The 19,524-nt window shown below is 42.4% G+C and overlaps 3 protein-coding genes across 3 annotated transcripts in view; 2 read left to right on the forward strand and 1 right to left on the reverse strand.

Moving 5' to 3' along the window:
- LOC126564100 (eukaryotic translation elongation factor 2) overlaps positions 1-19,524 on the reverse strand; it is a 398,467-nt gene that overhangs the window by 174,978 nt on the left and 203,965 nt on the right. The gene's annotated exons all lie outside the window — the stretch shown is intronic.
- The window catches only part of LOC126564395 (ATP-binding cassette sub-family G member 1-like), a 440,656-nt gene that overhangs the window by 120,559 nt on the left and 300,573 nt on the right, over positions 1-19,524 (forward strand). The window lies entirely within an intron of this gene.
- The window catches only part of LOC126564357 (probable G-protein coupled receptor Mth-like 1), a 159,201-nt gene that overhangs the window by 53,551 nt on the left and 86,126 nt on the right, over positions 1-19,524 (forward strand). Inside the window, exon 3 of the mRNA XM_050221379.1 lies at positions 17,610-17,688. Within this exon, the coding sequence (XP_050077336.1) occupies positions 17,610-17,688 (79 nt within the window). The remainder of the gene's footprint in view (positions 1-17,609; positions 17,689-19,524) is intronic.

Below are 19,524 nucleotides of genomic sequence, written 5' to 3' on the forward strand. Positions count from 1 at the left end.
GATCAAGAGAGTTACTCCAAGGTATGGGTAATTTGCCCAGATTGATGACGCAATTTTAAAACCATCTGGTCCTGTGTAATCCCAGATGGTTGACAGACATGGTCTGTCAAGGGTAGTTATGCTTATCCAACCTCGTAACACGTGTAATTTGTGGTCAGTGTTTACCCAAAAAAAGGGTCAATTGTAGGTAATGCACCTTGAAATCGGATCCGGACATAGCAAGAATCCTTGCTCCAGTATCCTCTCAGAGGGATTTCCTTTCAATAAAGACAAGATTACATGTTTCATAAAACGTCCAATTTGGGATTGGGGTTTTGTGGTGCTCGTGGCTATTCGTTCAGTAAAATCCGACTCGCTTGCTCAGGAAACATGATCACGTGCCAAACGTGCCGTTCGGATGTACTGGAATCGGTTCCAAGAAATTGACAGTCCTTCAAGGAACTGCCCGAACACAGGTCAGCAATTGATTCGTTACTTGCAGTCATGCAACCGGAAAACCATTTTGAAACATCGTGATGCTAAATCCCCTTTTTTCCTGCAGCGAAATTAATCCTCTTCTCAACTTACCTTGCCAACATACGAACCGAATGCTTATCATGCTCTTCTCTTCTTTCCATTTCAGGTAAGCGTTTTGACATTTGTAACGGACTGGATGCGCGTGGTGCGCGCATCACGAAGGCTCTTTCCCCTGTGATCTCTGTTCCGGCAGTGTGTCATAATCATTAACCGGTCGTGGCTAATCTTCTTCATCGTCGTGACATTACACTGAAATCTATGGGGCAGCAATTTTTAGCACCAACTGTGCTTCAAGGTCTTCCCAGCAAGGAATCAATGCGGGAAGGGATCGTGCCATCAGTGAAAGTTGTCTGCAAAAAGTGCATAATGATGGTACGAGCATTTCGCGCGCGTAAAAAAAACAGAAACCACCGTGCAGATAAGTATTGTTCCATCCCTTGTTGATTCTTCTGCTTCTGAGCTGTGGCGATGAGTTTCTCCCGGTTTTTTGTTGAGCAAAAGAAATGTCCCTGTGGGTGGGTTTTTACCCTTGGTATCCGCAATTGTAGGTCCGGTCGTGAATCCATTCGCGAAAAAGCAGGTCAATGCCAAACGGAATGATCCTCAAAAGAGGTAGAAAGTAATTGGCGTTTACGTATGGTGCACGTTTGCTTCTTGGAAGGTTCACGGATGTGACATGGATTCTTTTTCTCGTAGAAATTTGCAAAAAAAGCAATAGTTTGGAAGAAAGAAAACGATTCAAATATCGACAAAGAGTTCAGTAAAACCCGTCAGTGCCTTTACGTCATCCCAAATGGGACAAATAAGCGAGTGTCAAATGTGACATTTTAATGACAGATGAGTCCACAAAATCCGAGACATTCATCCGGATGATGATGATGTTTTGGTTTGGTATGTGCTAGGCGTGTTTTATGCTAAAGGAAAATACTTTAGCCCCGTTTAGAACTTTTCTGTTCGCATTTCCTGAGGTCCCTGATGATGTGTTAGATTGAGTTTGACAGATTCGTGGCGCATTTCTGCTCCAAAAACCGTCTCCACTGATACCCATTCCTGGTGATGGGGAACGGCCGTGGGACTAATTAATCTACACCCTCATGGATGTAGGATGCCAGAACTTCTCGCGCATCTTGTTTTGGGCAAACTATTTTTAGAGGTTATGAATGCTAACGACCCGGGTGTCGGGTCGGAGTGTGCGTGTTGTAAGGGTTCACCAGACGCAGGTAACTGATACTGGATACCTTTTTTTTTGTTGAAAGGGTTTGAGAGAAAGCGATCTACTTGGGAAAGCAAGAAGCCATTCGGGATCTAGCGCAAAGTTAATTCTGGGTTCGCCTCTTCCCGGAAAACCCCTTCTTGCTTGCTGTAATGTGAGATGTGTATTTTGGTACTTTGGTGGAGTAAGGGTTTTTGGAGTCTGGGCGCGAAGTAACTCATCCGGGAGGATGAGGAATGTTTTGAGATGAACATTTTATTGACACCTTTTTATACCCCGGGCTCGGGTGTGATGGTTCCGCACAGATGATGATGTTTGGTGATGGTGGTGCGTTTGGAGGTTAGTAAATAAGTTATTTATACACAGAAACCGGTGGCTGGGTATAGTTGCGAGGCACTAAAATTATGTTTGAAATGTGTCACAATATTGTGCGTGTGTGTTTGGGGTCATTAAAACTACTGGTTAAGGTTTATGGCACCACAAAAGTGTGGCCGAGATCGGTTACGTGAAATTAAAGTTTAAATGATCTCGCCAAACATTCCAAGAGCGGGGGAATCATCAGTCAGCGATGCAAGTGTAGTTGTTGTGGACATCTATATTTTTGTCGTCTCGCATTTCGGGTAGCGAGCAGCTAGTGTGGATTGATTTTTGGACCATTCTTTTAGGCGTGAAAGAAAATGGAACCTCCCGTCGATCAAGTGCATTAAGACGAACGCCTTGGGTCGTAAAAAAAGAAATTTTAATACCTTCTTGCAATTACTGGCCAAGTGTACCAGTGTGCCGTTGAGATGCGTTTCCTTCTCTTATGATCGTGAAATGGTCGTAGGTTCAGACATCCATCTAAACCAGACGCTGCTAGTAGTTATGTGAGTAGTTCTTTCTTTTAGAGGAGGGGTTGCTTACAATGTTGATAATTGTTTCTTTGTCGAACATGGAAACTGCAGAGAGCGAATTGTCACTAATTCCTGACTTGTAACGCTTGAGGGTCTTCGACACATGTGAAAAAATGTGAATAATAGAGAGTGCTTAATATGTTTGTGTGGATTTATAGGATCCTCTGTAGTATTGGAAATAAAAACAAATTTTTATCACTAGGTCCTCCATTGCCTCGTATACACCCGCCACAGTCTCAATTTGTTGTGACGAACTCCCTCTACCAATATTATAAATATACCAGAAAACAAGGATTCTGAAGTGTACGTGTAAATAAAAAGTTTAATTGCAGTATGGATTGCCCCGCAGCCGAAACCGATTTTTTTTCGAGGAATTCCAAGTTTCCAAGTAGCGATTTTCTACCGTGGAAATGGGAGAAAAACGGGTTTTCGAGTGTGTGTACCGAAAGATAAATTTAAATACTTGTCACACAGCCGTAAGTTCAAAAAAGGGCACGTAGCGATGCAAATGCAATGAGCCTTGAAGCCGTGTGTGTGTGCTCTGTGGTGATAGATTGTTGTTTGGGTAGACGTAGAAAAAGTTGTCCCACTGCACACCAAGCTCAGGGAGTCTCATTAGTCAAATTCGGTGTGTGTTTTTTACCCCAATTAGCCGTTGCATTTCGTAGGCGCGAGGACTAGTGGGCCGTTTCCGAAAATTTCTCATTAAGATTTACGATAATATGCATCATTTTTTCCTGCCTCATCTCATTCTGTTGCGCCGTAAGCAAATTGTGACTGTGACAGGAAATTATGCCCCGTATGCCGACGCCTGCACGCAACCTTCACATAGGTGGTGATGCTGCGATTGAAGCTACTGGAAGGTTTGAAAACGGAACCAAAGCCTCTTGAGCAGCATCTGCCTGATTCAAATTGTTTATATAGAGCTTCCTATAGCTATAGGGTCTAGTACACACACACATAGACGCTCCACATTCAGTATAACGCCTGGGTGGCATAAAGAACCGGAACACTGTGGCTGCTGGATGGGACTTTCGCGGCGTTAGAAGCGATTGTTTATGTTTGCGCTGTTGATGTTGTTGTTTTCCACTTTCACTTTCAAGGGTGGAGAAGCGTACGAACAGTGCACCACAGGGATGTTGTCTCGACTGACTTTTGCTTTTTGGTTCTCGCTCTCGCGCCGAGCTGGGCACACATATCGATTTATTTTCGGGGTTGAGATGGTGCTGCGTCACCATGCAGCAGCAGTGCCAGAGGTTCAGTCATTAATAAAAAATGTGAAATTATAAAATGTACAAATAAACATCGTTTCCATATGGCACTGATTGTGGAGATTCTCGGTCTCGAAAGAAGAAAATCTGGGGCTTCGTGAAGATGGTTTAAAGCCGACCATCGAAAAACACTAGACGAAGAAAAGATGGGATGACAGTGTTTATCAGACTAGTTGTGTTTGGTGATAATGTTTAAAAAAAAGCAGAAAGGGTTTGATATAATTGAAGCGTTATAGAATTTTGCAGAAATCGTTTCAAATTATTGAAAAATTATTTATTTTATTTACAATTGAATATGACGGTCCAGTGCCGTATTGTCATTTTTTATTTATTTTACATGGTTCCAAATTCGTTTGAAAGCATTTCAGAAGCGTCAGCAAGAAATTTTGCAGAATGAAAACAAAAAAGTTGGGTCTATGAAGACTGTTCTGAAATAAGGATGCGCCCGGTGGCCGATGCGATAACGGTGCCGGTCTTCACAGTGCAATAATCGATAGTAAAATCCCATCCGGATGATTCCTCTGTAGTAAGGACTGACTACCCAACTACGTGGTAGTAATAAGTCTCGTCAGATTACTATAACGAGTACGATAAACTTAAAACCTTTTTAGACAAACTAATGGGGTAAAAAATGTATATGTGATAATTGCGTGAAATGCACATCAAGATGATACAAACTTTCTAGAGTCATAATTTCAAAAAAACCCTTTTTGTGTTAAAAAAATTAATTTTAAGTTAATTTTAAGAGCTTTGTTGTCTTCAGCTGCAAAACTCGAAAAAAAAAGAACTAAAAAATAACCAAAATTTACGATTGTTCGGACGTCTGCACTGATCAAATTTTTGTTGATTTGCTCGACAAATCTCGAATGCTTTTGGTGCTCGCCTACAGTATAAAATACGTAAAAAGTTAGGTCAAGCATGAGAAATCTGATCGGATTTGGTTGTCTAGAATGGTTCATGGCCCGTCGTTAGTTCAATAAATTTTTAGGTCCAATCAAAACTATGCGTAAAATTTAAAGTTGTAAGGTTTTCATAAATGTTTCATGGCTATAAAAATAATTTAAAACCCCGATCACACTCAGGATAGGATGTACTGTCACATCAAGTGTCTCCTAATTAATGTGATTTGTTTGTTTTTAATAAAATACCTCTGAGCAAAACGATCATGTCGTTCCTTATTTTATTCTCTTATTATTTTTGATCTAAGAACGTAAAATGCATTATAATACAATTCATGCAATTTACTCTTCTAATTTTTTTCCAGAACGAATATTAGAGTTGTTCTGTTAAACACTGTAAATCCATGAAACGCCTTTTTCAGCCATTTACTTTGCGACTTTTGCTAGATAAATGGCGAGAAAAATGTGTGCTCCTGCAGTATAGAACATTGCAGTGCAACACTTCCTGCCAAGTACCCAACAATCACAATTCTACATCCCTCCCCCTCCCCATCTTATACACACATACAAACACACGTTGAACGGTAGTGGATCCATTCTTTTCTCGGCCTACTTCAACGTTTACGATCACAGTTTTGCCAACCGCAATACTAGTGCGGCGTTCGTTTTGCCCTTGCTTGCCACAAAAATAATGAACTTAATTAAAAGTCGACGAGATTGTAAATTGCGCCACCATTCTGCGTGACACCCACACACGCAGGCGCGCGCGCGTACCCGTTTGCCTGATGGAGCAAAACCGTCCCTTGGTACCTTTGGTATCCCCCAGACTGTCAATTTTCCCGAGAAGGGTTTTAGCGCGGGAAGTTTTATTTTTCTGTTTATCTCACTCGCCGCAAGCTGAAGTACAACCGTCGTGTGTACCAGTCGAAAGATTAGTTTAATTTAAAGTTCCTGATAGGGGGAGAGAGAGAGAGTGTGTGTGTGTGTGTATGCTAGGCTGCTCGCCTTTTTTGCGACAGCAACTCCAGAAAATGGGAAGTAAAAAAAAAGTCCACGATTAAGAAAATCCGTACGAATGTGAGCGAGGCGACTGAAGGCATTGGAGGAAAGAATTAATGGCTAGATTATAAATTAAACACCGTTCTTTCTTTCGTACTCTCCCGGTGTGGGATTGGTGGTAGTTTTGTGGCTTTCGGCTTCCGGGCATACATACCTTGCGCAAGAGAGTACACGGTGGATTGCATTAATCTGACCTTGGGCGCTGTTTGGGCGGCAGAAGCAGCAACGATCGGAAAGCAGCAGGCAGGGGAAAAATATGGCTTGGGGAGTTCGTTGGTGTTGTAGCTATTGAACTATTTCAATTCCACCACCCATTCGCATCGTTATGTTTCTCGACACCCCATTAGTGTCCGGCGGAATGTATGGACCTTCTGGCATTGGCCTTCTCTGTTAGCCCTCACGCTGGCGCGTCCGTTTGATGTAGCGCCAACGTGTGTAGAAGGGTCAATGTTGGGGGGATATTTCGTGAATGTCTTAAGCTCCTTCCACAAATTAAGAGGTCAGTTTTAAGCAGAGAAAGGGAGAGAGAGAGAGGTAGAGAGTAGAACATGTTTACATAGAGAATTTATTTAGTGAAACAAAAATGGCTTGTTATGCACACATCCACCCCATAAGGGAGAGGCTGCGTAACTACTATGTGATATTTTATCCAACAAAAGTGAGGTTATGATAATGAAGTAAATCACATCCTGTTAGTTTCCCTTGTCAGCTGGCCCTTTTTAATGCGCGAGTTACTTGAAACCTTGTCATATAAATAATGACAGCCGTCCTGTTGCTGTCTTGTGTTTTTTTTCGAAGTATTGTTTATTTATTTATCTTTCGTATGTTTCGACGATCTTGAGATTATAAAACGTAAATCGCTGATGGCTGTAATGGATGAAATGGATGAAAACTTGGGAAATGGAATGGAAGGAAAAGAAAACATTTTCTTCGGATGCAATTTAATACAACTGTTCGGAGGTTCCTAAAGCGTGTCTCCTCACTATTTTGTAGTAGTTTTATCCGAACCGTTGATTGTCGCATCGTCGATCGAAGGATTTTCCGTCCCATTTTTTCTTTCTTCTAAACTGGCCGGCGACAGGAAGGAAATGAAAATGAAGCGGAAATTCTATTATTTCAGCTTTGGTGCAAGAAAAACAATACACGAAACGCCAGGATGCGTCTCGGGGAGGGTGGGTGTGCCTTCGTGGTTACCTTGGAAAAGATCGTGGTCTGTGATGTAGAAATTTGCTGTCGCTGGTGGAAGGAAAAATATGTCATTATCTTTGGTTCCGTCTGCTACCGGGGCTGGGTTTGAACAGAAGACGAAGACCACACGCGTTATTCATCCCCCCAAGCAGCGGCTTTTGTTGTTTTTCTTCCCTCGTGGATGGCTGGCAGAGCCTCTCCGGACTCTCTATTGTCGTCTATCGGTACTGAGACTTGTCTAGAAGCGTGTCTGGAAGAACAAAGCTAAAATCGTAAATGAAAAACGGAACATCGAGCTAGAGCATGGTGCACTGTGTTGTTGTGAAGGAAGAAAAATTGAAGTCTGGGAAAACCTTTTGCCCTACCGGGCAAACCGAACTGGGTGGTGGACAAGGATTTTGCGAAATTAAATCCTTTTCTACACTCAGCTTGAAGCGTACAGCTCCAGTGGAGAAGCAGTGAAAGAATTTTCCTTCACAATGTCGGTTTGCGAGTGGAAGATTAAATAAATTTTCCGCTTTCCATCGTTGGGTTTAGGGATGTTTTATTAAAAATCGTGCAACAGGATGATATTAGAATGGGAGGTGGGAAAACCAGAAAGCATCAAAAGTTCTGTTGGAGAAACTTTAAAGTATCTCTTAAATCTATCGGATATAATGCCTCGCTGTCTAAGCAGGAAACTAGGCCAATAGGATCACTTCTTTCCAGCTTTTTTATTCTAACTTTCTAGCAAGCCTTCCAATTCCGAAGTCTTTAAACTTTTTGTGACATACAAATGCATCTACTGATAAGGTGAATATGTGTATGTGTGTATGTGTGGCTCTCTCAACAGTCAAACAGTAAGGAAAGGTGCAACGCGAAAAGTTTTTGAGCAAACACTTATTGGGTCCGGTGTTTCCGGTATTGCCAAAACGGATGCCAGGGCCAATCAACGATTTCCCTCTTTATCCTTCTCTGGTACTTAAATACACCTAGCCACACCGACACCCATAAAAGCGCATTCAGAGCAAGATAAACTAGTTTTCCAGGGCTTTTTTTTGTGTGTTTGTGTGTGTGAGGAAGTTTTTCCTTGAGGTTAAAACCTTTCCGCTACTTTGGAACAATTCTTTACCGACAGTGTGCAAACGTTCGTTTGTGGGTGAAAAAAAAGCCTTCCGTTCCAGCTGGTTGGGATGAGTGGGCGAAGGAAAACTAAAGTTTTATTGGTCTTCTATCGTTTCGGCTCCCCTTCCCCTGGCGAAACAGAACTGAACTGCGCCAAAAAAGTAATGCACTTTTTGTCGTTTTACTGTTGTGTGCTTTGACAGTTTTGCCATTTTTTCGGTGCGGTTTTGCTTGTTGTTAAAGAAAGGATAATAAATGTTACGTTTCAAAGTTTGTTACCGCCCAGGTCAAAGGTTTTGTGTGTAGGGCTTTGTAGGGAAAGAATCAGAAGAAGGTGAAATCCCGGTTTTGGACCGTCCAAAACTTCCGGCTTGAAGATCGGTTTAATTCGCTGGAATGAAGACAAGAAATTGCTCTTGTACGTTATCAAGAATCATCTCAGAGTTCTTTTGCATGGTTTGGAGGCGATGATACCAAAATTAAATCGCTTTGAATAGACAATGTATCAAGAGAAGACTTTTGTGTTAACGAGTTTCTTTTTCGAGGATTATTAGAATAGTTTTGCTTTAAAACATATTGCAAAATTTGTCCTGTTTGTGATTTATGTATTGCTTCAAATATTTTTACATTTATATTACTTTTGCAATACTCTGTTTGATGAGCAATGCAATTTTGCCTAATTTTTTTCTCCGATTTTTATTTGCTTACATTAAGGGTGAGTTGAATTTTACATACTTCTTTTCGAATTCAGCTGGTTTTTTTTATTATTTTTTCCATTTCTTTTGTATGATTTTTCTCATACTTTTTCATATTTTATGTATTGTTGAAAATTAATTTACTTTTTTATATTTTAGTAACCCGACTAAAGACTGTTTTGTCTTTTGTTATCAGTATGGTTGCATTCTTTCACATTAAATTTAGTCCATAGATAACATTTTCTTGAATTTCTTTCTTAATTTGCAAACTATATTAATGGGCATACTTTCCTCATTCCGTAGCCAGCATTGCTTTTTCTTGTTTTTTTTTGTTTTTTTGCTTTAATCAGTTTTCACCTGATGCATGCTGTTATACTTTTCTTCGTCGTATGCTCTTCTTCTTGCCTTGGTCATGCCGGTCAACTTAAGTTGCCCATGCCGGTCAACTAATAAAAATCCATTAAATGTTGGAATGGCCATTTCCTAGAATGAAAACAGTTGTTGAAATTTAAAAATAAGCTTTTACAGCTCACTTAGTGTATTTCTAGTTTTAGTTTTGTTCTAGTTTTAGTAATTTTAACAAACAAAACAAAAATTTTAATATACTAAACATCACAGTATAAAAGCTACAAGGATTAAAGATTATTCAACGTTTTTTGTAATCGAATGATTTTTCGAACGAATACTCATCTTGTATTGACTCTGAATCGAGTGAAGGGTAAAAGTTAAATATCGGTTTTCCCCATTCAACAGCAGAATACCGGGTAAAATTCTCGCCCTCTCTAACTGTGCAATCCCAACACCCCAAATGCTGCGATCTTAGCCGAGTCGAAAGACCACCGTCACGATCAGTTAGTATTAAAAAATCTCAAAGAAGGAGAGATGGCCCTGATATTTTCTGTGCTCTGTTTTCATTTGTGTTAAATCGGTCAAACCATCTCCTGCTCGAGCAATCCGACTCGTCTGGGTCACCGTAGCAAGAGATCTTCTACGGACGCGGTTGGGTATTTGTGGAAATGTTCACTCCCCGCTTCTACTAATTGGGTCATAGATCAAGGGGCTCTCGAGTAGATGGTACGCTCGTGATTGTTCGACGCGAGGCGACGATTTGCCGAGCACGATGTTGAAGATGCGTTCCTCGCTGGTGAGACGAAACCGGACGATATGTGACCGGCCTCACGATGTTAGATATTTGGATTCGGAATAAATCAAGACTTTGCGTTTTTTGAAGATCATCTTTGATCGTGCTTTGATTCTCTTTTTCTTGCGACATTTTTCCTTTTCTGTTGTGTAAAAGGAAAGTCCGTTGCTGCTTAATTTAATAAAATTGAACAAATGTGCGTGTGTGTGTGAGTGTGGTGATTTATCGAGTCAACAACCGACTTTTGCCAAATCATATTTTTATCCTAACAGGAATGTTTAGAGTCTATTGGACTGACGGCTTCTTTCAACACAAACTTCAAAAGCGTTTAATCGCGCTGTTGGATCGTCACCCCCGGGGAAACGGGGAAAAATTTATCATACACACTTAGGTACACATTCTTGCCTAAAATGTTTTTCCCAGTTGGCCATGATTCCTCTCAATGCTCAAAAGAATTCATTTCACTCAGCAGGAAGGCTTAGGGTGGGGAAATTCGCTCCATCAACGAATGAACTGCGCTGCTTTGCCCCGTAAATCATACGAAAACAGTAAATTGATTCAATTACATATCTACCCTGTTTAGAGTAGAAGTTTCCAATGAGGTTTTCGTCGCTTTTTGTAAAGTATGTTGTGTTCCAGAGTTGGACATGAGGAAAGAAAAAAGATGACTCAAACTGCCCTAAAGCACATCACAAAACGGTTCTAATTTTGGAACAATTTAATGGAGCTGAGGTTTTTTTTCGGTTCTTTTTAAATGGAATTTCCCATCCCCCATGGAATGGGAGAAAAGTCCGGAAGAGAATAATTTGTTTGTATTGTCATTGGTCCCCGGATGGTCACCGAAAGCTATTAGATGTTAGGTTAACTCTATGTTGCAAAGGATACGAAACTGTTGTTCAAGTCGTACCTCTGTTTTATGTTTAATTTTCTTTCCACCATTTTGCTCTTCAGAATGGCTTCCTCCCACCTAGAACTTGATTGTGGAAAACGAGCACATACGAGTCCCGAAGGAAACATGTCTTTTTTTTGTGTATGTTTGTGTGCCCTTTCGCTTCATGGAAATCGTTTTTCCCATGAAGTACACGGACACCGGGATGGGAAGTTTTCGCCCTCACCTTGTTGGAGACCTGCTGGCCGAGATACGATGGAATTTGTATCCCCCCCAATTTCCGGTGCTTTGAAAGCTTTTGTTCCGAGCGTGTGTCCCTGTGTGTTTTCTTCTCCCCGGATCACACCAAACGAAGGGCAACATATTTTCTCGCAAACTGTAATGAATTTAATTTGGGAGTCCCTTCCTGGTCCTGATGTGTTCGAATTTCGTGTCTGGATAGTTCGTGTTGTAGGAAAGCGGCGTTTGTCGGCAAAAAGGAACAGAGTAGCTGTCCTTGGCCAAAACCATCATTAGGTTTACGGGAGAGATTTCTGGTACAGTGTTCTGGTTCACGTTGGAGGACTTGGTAGAATTTATGAAATTCAATTTACTGACGCTAGGATTTCGATGAGCAAGCGAACTGGACGGAACTCTTGGTGTTCTAGTGCATTTAAGAGCTGAAATAACAGCACGAACCTTGTCGAACCCTACTGTTGGACAGTTCTTCGGTGTGGTATGTCCAGGAGGCTTTTGATGATTTACTACGGGTCCGGAACTATCGTTACAAATCCCAGCAGGAGTAGCTTTACGTGCCGGGTGGTCATTTTCCGGAGGCCGGAAATCGGCAAAAAATTAATGACCGTCTCGCTGTGAAAAATGTATTTCCGAAGTTGTTGGACGGGCGTCTGTTAGATGGGGAAGATTTTTTTTTGTGCTGGACCCGAGACACGAATCGAAATCGATAGCGTGTCTCGGGTGGTCAAGTTGCAGCTACTTTGTCCCTTTAATGGGGTGGATTATAGTCTATAGTAGGTTAATTTAATAGATATTCAGAATTATGTTCTATGTCTCCAAAATTAACGTTGCTGGACACCTCTTCGCCATTTTGTAGAATTTGTGTGCCAAAAATCTTTACCTGTACATTAAAAGCATGTAGGAAGATATTAAATCATGCCCAATTTTTACAGAGCATTACTTCATCACTTGATTTGCTGTCCAAGATTTGACCAACCATGCTACCCTGAACTTAATTTTTCACCACCCTCAGCCACAAGTCCGTTTCAGGCCAACGCTTTCAACAGTGCCATGATCATCAATTACACACGGACGGCAGTCAGGTTAATTTACAGCAAAAGAGATTAAACAACTCGCTCCGCATTCCCATTCGTTCGGCTTGGCCGTTGATCCAAACCCCTCAATTTCTGTAGGTGTGATTAAGGTCCGCTCCTGAGCAATGCCTGGACCAGCCTATTGAATTGCCGGTACTATTTTGGTCATCTCATGATCGCCCATAAAAAAGCAACAACTCTCTCGGCGCTTCAATCTTTTTATGGTGGTCGAACAGGCGGCCCTCGAAGTCTACGTCGGCGGAGGCAACAGCATATTATGTGAACGATTTTATTTGCCATTTTTAACGCTGTTGCTGTCTTCCACAAAACCGAACGGTCGGGCCATTTTGTCACGGTTAAACGGAGTGCAATTCGCGCCCAAAGAGGAGGGAAAAAACAGGCGTGCTGCAAAATTCTCACCACGAAACGATAAACAGCTTGCTTAAGATTTCTGGCAATCTCGCACAACCGTTCAAGTTGAAGTTTTTATTTTATAAGAGTCGCAACAGTTGGTCGTAAAATGGTTGCGATCACAAGGGAAGTTTTTCATTCGGACCCGTCGGACACTCGGTACTAGGGGGAAAAAGTCAAAAATTAAACGCTTTACTTCAGTCTGACAGCTAAATTCCAGACGGTCCTTTTGTGATTTTCCCGCTCCCGGTAATGATGGTTCCGGTGCCACAAATTCTTTCCGATACGATCCGAGATTGATGGTCAACTTTTTATGTCACTTCACAAGATGATCGTTTTTATGATCTTTCCATATCCTCTATCGATCGAAAGGGTTGTACTGCGATGAGCGTGCCTTTCGAATTTCCTCGCCACCTTAATTAACTCACTGAGCGGAAATGTAGAATTTACGATTCTTCACGGAAATGGCGACGATCGCATCGAAGAATCATGCGCTTTCGGTGTCGAGTAATGGCAGAGCAGCAAAGCCCTAAGAAGTCGAACGAGAGCAAACATTGATTTTTTCACATTAAAATTGTTTCCGATCGGTGTGGAAAGAAGCGGAGGTAACGCATCATCGTCCCGTCGCCGTCACCGTTGTCGTGATTGCGATCCAGTAGCGATCACTTTGGCACGTCAGACATGAAGCTCCACAGTTTTAATGGTGTTTGGCGAAGCGTTGGTGAAAGTAAGAAGAGACCAAGAGGGAACAACAGTCTAACGTAAAACCGAGCAAAGCGTTGATGTGATCTTTCTCTCACGCGCTGGAAAAGCGGCTACGGAAATGGAAAATTTTATCTCAGATAAGCCGCTTTGCTGCTGCTGTAAATGTTTTACGCAAAGAAAATTTCTGTTTTCTGACCAAATCAGGTGAACGAGCTTAGATGCGTAAGCGTTTCTCACCTTTTATCTGACGCTTGTGACACAGTTTCAGCGCGGTCGCATCTTTTCCCTTCTGGTGAGGTAGTTTACGCGCAAATTTTTTTCCACAGGCTGTAATTGTAACAATAATGGTTGTCTAATGGCGTTGAGCCGGTGATGAGACTGGCGAAAGAGATAGTGGGTAAGTTCGAGTAATGACCAGTATTACAAAGGCCTTTCTCCTCGATTAACATCATTTTTGTAGCTAAAGAAAGTGATGAGGGACAAAATAACTTCCAAAACAATGGTGTCCCATGACAGACATTAAAATGATGTAGGAAACTGGTAATTTGAAGAAGTACTGTGGCATTATACCCAGTTTTGAGGCATCTAAAAATGGTAAGATCTGAACTCCGCTACGAAAAACAAGAGTAGTGACAATTCTAATTCTTCGATTATAACGCCGAGTAACGCAAGTTGTTTGGATTTTTCTTAAATATAGACCTTTAGTAGAACATTCTCAAGGTTCCGTAATGGGAGGCGGGAACCGCCAATTTTGTATCGCCAAATTGGGCCACACTTAACACCCGCCTCACGAACGTAACGGCTGTACCGTAATGGACACGAAACTTGCCTACGAGACACGCCGCATACGCTTACACATCGCACATCAGAGCATGCCGGGCATAATTCACGTACATCAACACCTGCCGGCATTCTTCCCTCTTTGACGACGACGACGATGACGTTCAACCAGAATGCGGGTGCACACAGAACACACGGACGGCGCAAAACTGGCACGATCGACAAATTCCAAAATAAACAGCGAGCAGCAGCACCACGAGCTCAACGGGCTGGTCAGCGTGGAACCAATTACAACAAGCACAGGTGGTCGTGGTGTGGAGCGATCGTCACGGAAGAATGGCGGACGGGGTTCGCTAAGCAGAGTGCAAACCGTTATAAAATAAATTCTACGCTAAATACCATAAATTACAATGCAAATTTATTCTGGACTCCACGTGCAAGTATCTGTCAGGTAATGGTGACTCGCGGTGAGGTTGTAGTGGAGCATCCGGAAGCATTGCTCGCCGTCGGTGGGTCAGACAACATCGGCTGATGTCGTCTACCGAACGCCTCTCACCCTCCAATAGATCTCGATCGACCCGGTGACGATGGATGCACTGTGAGCATCCACGATAATTCTTTCAAATGAATTCACCTTAATTGCTTATCACTAACAGCCTCAGCCAGTCGTTCTTGGAGCAATCTGGAAGAAAGAGGTTGGCCCTTTACTTCCTTGTCAACTTTCTTTCGGCGCGAACTTAACTTGACAGCTAAGCTAGAGCTTCTGGAGTAGCTACTGGAGCTTGATGGAAGCACTTCATTATCATACAGCCTCGGGGCGCGCATCGGATGCGCGTCGCTGTTTTCCAAAGAAATGGATCATCTGGCAGCGGCTAGGGAATTGGATTCGATTCTAACGGTTACTCGGGTAGAAGCAAGCGTTCTTTTGATGCAGAATTGCGAGAGCACAACCGCAGGGTACTTAGCATAAAGTGAGTCGGCACGATTTACAATGAGTCGGTTTGTGGGTGCCTGAATGTGTTGTTCTGGAACAACGGTGGGATTAGCTGGTAGCTGTAGGGATGAAGAGTGTGCATGAAGGCGTTCGATCTCGTACACGATTGTGATGTTTCCTAGCATGTTCGTACAGCGCAGTAGGTGTACCGGGATTGAAAGAGAAATAGTAGTAGTACCAGCAACAAGCGTTTATTAATCGCTCGCGGTAATCAAGGCCTAAGATTGAGAAACCGTTACCAACCACCGCGTCTGATGCATGTTCTACATCGCGAGACTGTGCTACGGGTAAGCTCATGGGCTGCTGTTGAAAGATGTGTGTGTATGTAAGAGCTGTGATGAGTTGAGAATCGAACGGGTGTCGAAGAATCCGTTTAGCACGCCCACAGATACAATGTTGATAATTAGAGTTTATGTTTTCTTCGGCAATGGATCGATCGAACCAAAGCCTTAAGGGAAGAGCTGAGACTTCACTTTTGCTTAGAGCCCATAATAATTCTTTTTTTAATGAGTTATTTCTTTCTTATTTGAATTTGAGGTTAGGAATATTGTAATATCCTCATATAAGGCCCTAATATCTTATGCCTCATTGTCGAATAATTTATTCTCCATGATTTCTATTCCGTGTCACGCCATTCCGTGGGTTAATCAATTTAAATTACCTTCTTCAAATGAATTGGCCACTTTTCGGCCATTTTCTATTGACATTGCAATTAAGCCTCATTTCCCTCTTTATCGACGGCATAAATCATCCTCCAAGTGGTGTGGTTTATTATGATTGATGTAATACACCGCAAGCTTTTCACACCTTTTGCCTAACCACATTGGATTGTTTTGATCCTCGCGTGCCAAGCGTTGAGTAGTGTGTGAAGGCCCGTTGATATTTGTCTTCCCATCTTTCAGCCTATTAGTATGCCATAATTTAAAGCAACACCTTTATATATATTCGTGACCAAATGTTGAACTCTGTTACGTCAAAACAGGGGTTGAACACAATTGAATTGTATTAGCTCTAACTGTGGACGCGTTTTTGTTTTGTTTTGTTTTGGGGCGTGAGGTCATTGAAACTATATGCTACTTAAGTACCATCGAAAAAAAAGGAACTCCGAGACACGGGTTGTGAGGCTATGATAATTATGACGTTGATTGTATTTAGTTTGCCTTGCTTTTCCCCCTTCTGCCCAGTAGCTGACGAGTGCGGCTGACCGAGGTGTACACCCCGGAGTGTTTCAAACGCACCCAATCGAGCCTTTTAAAGTCGGAGGTGGCGATCCGAGGGGGTCATTCCGTAACTGATGAGAAACCCTTCAACGGCAAGTGATCAAAGAGAGAGATAGTTGCGTAATGGAAATCACAGGCAGTACACGTTTCGCAGTACGTCACGTGGTTTTGATCTTCATCTCGGTTGGACATGAGACATGTGCTCGCAACGACGCTTTGCCAATCAGAAATGTCGATATTAATTACAACGCCTTGTTGTTAGACCAGCTAGTGCTTACTGTGATCTAACGGCGGTCTAGATGATTAATGAGATTTAATTACGGTTCTGTTCGGTGTACTTCATTTGATTGGTAGGAGAGTACTAATGCGCTATACTCAGAAATCGCTGAGAATCGCTTGTCCAAGAAAAGGTTCCGTACTGTTTTCTATATAATCTAAATTGTTCCTTTATGACGCAGCCCGCCGTGGCTAACTATCGACGACAATGACTATATTATAATGCACACCAAAGCTCAAAGTGGAACTTAATATTAAGTCGAGTTGCTTCCCGCCAGAAAACGGTTCACAAAGTATGGAATGACATCATGCTGAATGGCCCCACTCAGTTAAGTTGGTGGAACTTTTGTAGCTTATCCTAATGAACACACCAGGATCCTTACCTGCCGTACTGAGCAGTGCTCTTAGTTTTGTAACAAACTTCCATTTTGCAGTGGTTTGAAGCTGATGTTTGCTCTTTTATCGTCCGACGTAAAGCAACTGATGAAAGGAAAACAAACAAAACAAAGACACTAAGACAGAGGAAAGTACCAGACAAACCCACCGGACACCTCTATTGTGAAAAGATTGTTCGCACATCCGGTGTAAAACACGCCGAACTCGTTCAGAAGTGGTTTGGGAAAAATTACACGAGAAAATGGGAAAATAAACGAAGTGGCAAACACAACCCGGGCTCTCGTCGTGCAAAAGCTACACCAAGGAGCATCTCATGGTTGAAAGATAAAAGCTTTCCGTTTTACTCGCAAAATGGGTTTTCTCGGGTTGAAATGATAGGAGTTTGTTTTTGAAAAATGTCCGGTGAATGTATTAAAGAAAATGAAAACATCCCGTGACGAGTGGAAGTTTAGCTGGGAATTAAGAAAATGACACGGACGGAACACTAAAACTACTACGCGACTTTAATCCACAATGGACAACGGCAGTAACAAAGTACTCTAGCAACGCGGAAGCATTAGCGACCCGAAAGAATCAACGCCACTCGGTAACGACGCTAATGTTTCGCTTTCATTTAATGTGTTTTTTCTTCTTTTTCCATTTTTTCTAGCAATCATGATGCATTTCTTCTTCCTGGCTGCATTCTTCTGGCTCAACACGATGTGCTTCAATATCTGGTGGACGTTCCGGTGAGTGGGATATTATTTTACAATTTTGAAAATTTTTCTCCCCTTTTTTTACTTCTTACTTCCATTTGGACGGTTTAGAATACAAAAATGACTTTACAATGTGATGCAAAACAAACAAAAAATGGCACTGAATTGCATAGGACGTCATCATTCCAGATTCATCTTTCTAATGGGCAGCAACTGTTGCGTGCATCCACACAGTCATTCTGTCATGTTTCAGGGATGTCCTAGCAACGAGATATTAGGGGACATATTTTTGAGAACCTTTTTTTCTGCAGTCACGCTTACATCTGCTAAACGTCCAATGCATATCCATGTCATCGTAAATTCCACTTCAAGGAATCTCCGGACGACGTAATCCCTTGTATGACGCATGAAAAACGTACCAACAGGGGCACGCTACCATCAGGCACGACTAAAGTTTGCTGTCTGACGAATCCATGAGGATTTGTTGATGCGCTGATGCGTTACTGGAAAATGCATTCCACACTTCTTCTGCATCAGGTAGCTGCTAGTCGAACTTTATGCATCCGGAATAAACCATCGAACCGTGGTACCGTACTCAGCGTGAGATGAAATGCAATTAGGGCGAAAAGTTTTTGGCACATACCTTACGCCAAAAGCCAAGATACGAATGTGGGGGTTGGGTATGTCGGGGGAAGACCCAGCGAAAACTCGTTGCCAACAAACGTCAATGTGAAGTGGGCGGATCATTTGTCGCTGTTGCGGAACGTTGTTTGCGAAAGTTCGCGAGAAAATCGTGTGCCAAAGTTTGGTGTGCAAAATTGTGGAAGTGTTCTGTGTATGAGTTCTTGTGTGCTCGGTACACAGTGATTGGATTATCATGACCCGGTATCATCGATTAGAGCGATCAAGTGTGTAAAACAGCTTGGAGGAAAGTTTTCGTTTGCTAGATTATTTAAACTTCTCTAGTTCTCGGAAGATCTCGCCAAGAAGATAATGAAGTTACTCTCGCGACTCCGATTAATGGGCCAGATTTTATCGCATCCATGTAAAGACAATGTTGAAGCACAGATTACCTCCAAGTTTAATGGTAAACATTACCGAAAACATGAGGCGGTACGGAAACGGTTCCACCATTTTTCGCAGGGCGCACCTTTCTGACACCACGAAGGAAACTGTAACAATATTATCATTTACATCGGGAGAAGGCTTTATTCCGTCCGTTACTTGCACATTTCGGCACGTTCGGCCATTTTAAGCCTGCAAGAACCTGCCGCCTGATGGCTGATTGTGAGGCTGTAGAATTCTTTCCTTTCACAAATGATGATTTGCACAAAATCTAGCAAATTGTGTGACTTGGTGATCTCGTTTCGTTCGCTTCTAAAATGATCGTGCAAACTTTGTAACGGTTTGCAAATGACAGCCAGCGTCAGAAACAGAATGGACCAGAAAACTTACCACCGTGAGTAGGCAATTTTTGGAACGCGTGTGTGTGTGTACGTCTTGTGCCTGGCAAAGAACGTCGATTGTTTTGTCTTCGCAAGCGCACCGGGTGGCTGTCATCGCCAGGCCTGGAGCACAAGTGGAGCACGCGTGCTATAAAGTGATCTTGAGGGATACAAAAGCCTTTCAAAATATGCTTGCTACTTACGAGGATAATGTGTCCAAGCTTCTGTGGAACGCAACCGCATTGTGCTGGAGCAATCGGTTCTTGTTGCCAGTACAGGCCGCCATCAAGCAGGCCAGTTATACTGTGAATGCGGAAGAACAAAATCAAGAAAATCCCAGGACCCGATAAAGCAGCTGCCACTACGTCAAGGTCACCGGTGTGTACCATAGGCTGAACCACAGGAGACTCTGTTAACTCTGTCA

Source organism: Anopheles maculipalpis, chromosome 3RL, assembly GCF_943734695.1.
Source record: "Anopheles maculipalpis chromosome 3RL, idAnoMacuDA_375_x, whole genome shotgun sequence".
Lineage (NCBI taxonomy): Eukaryota > Metazoa > Arthropoda > Insecta > Diptera > Culicidae > Anopheles > Anopheles maculipalpis.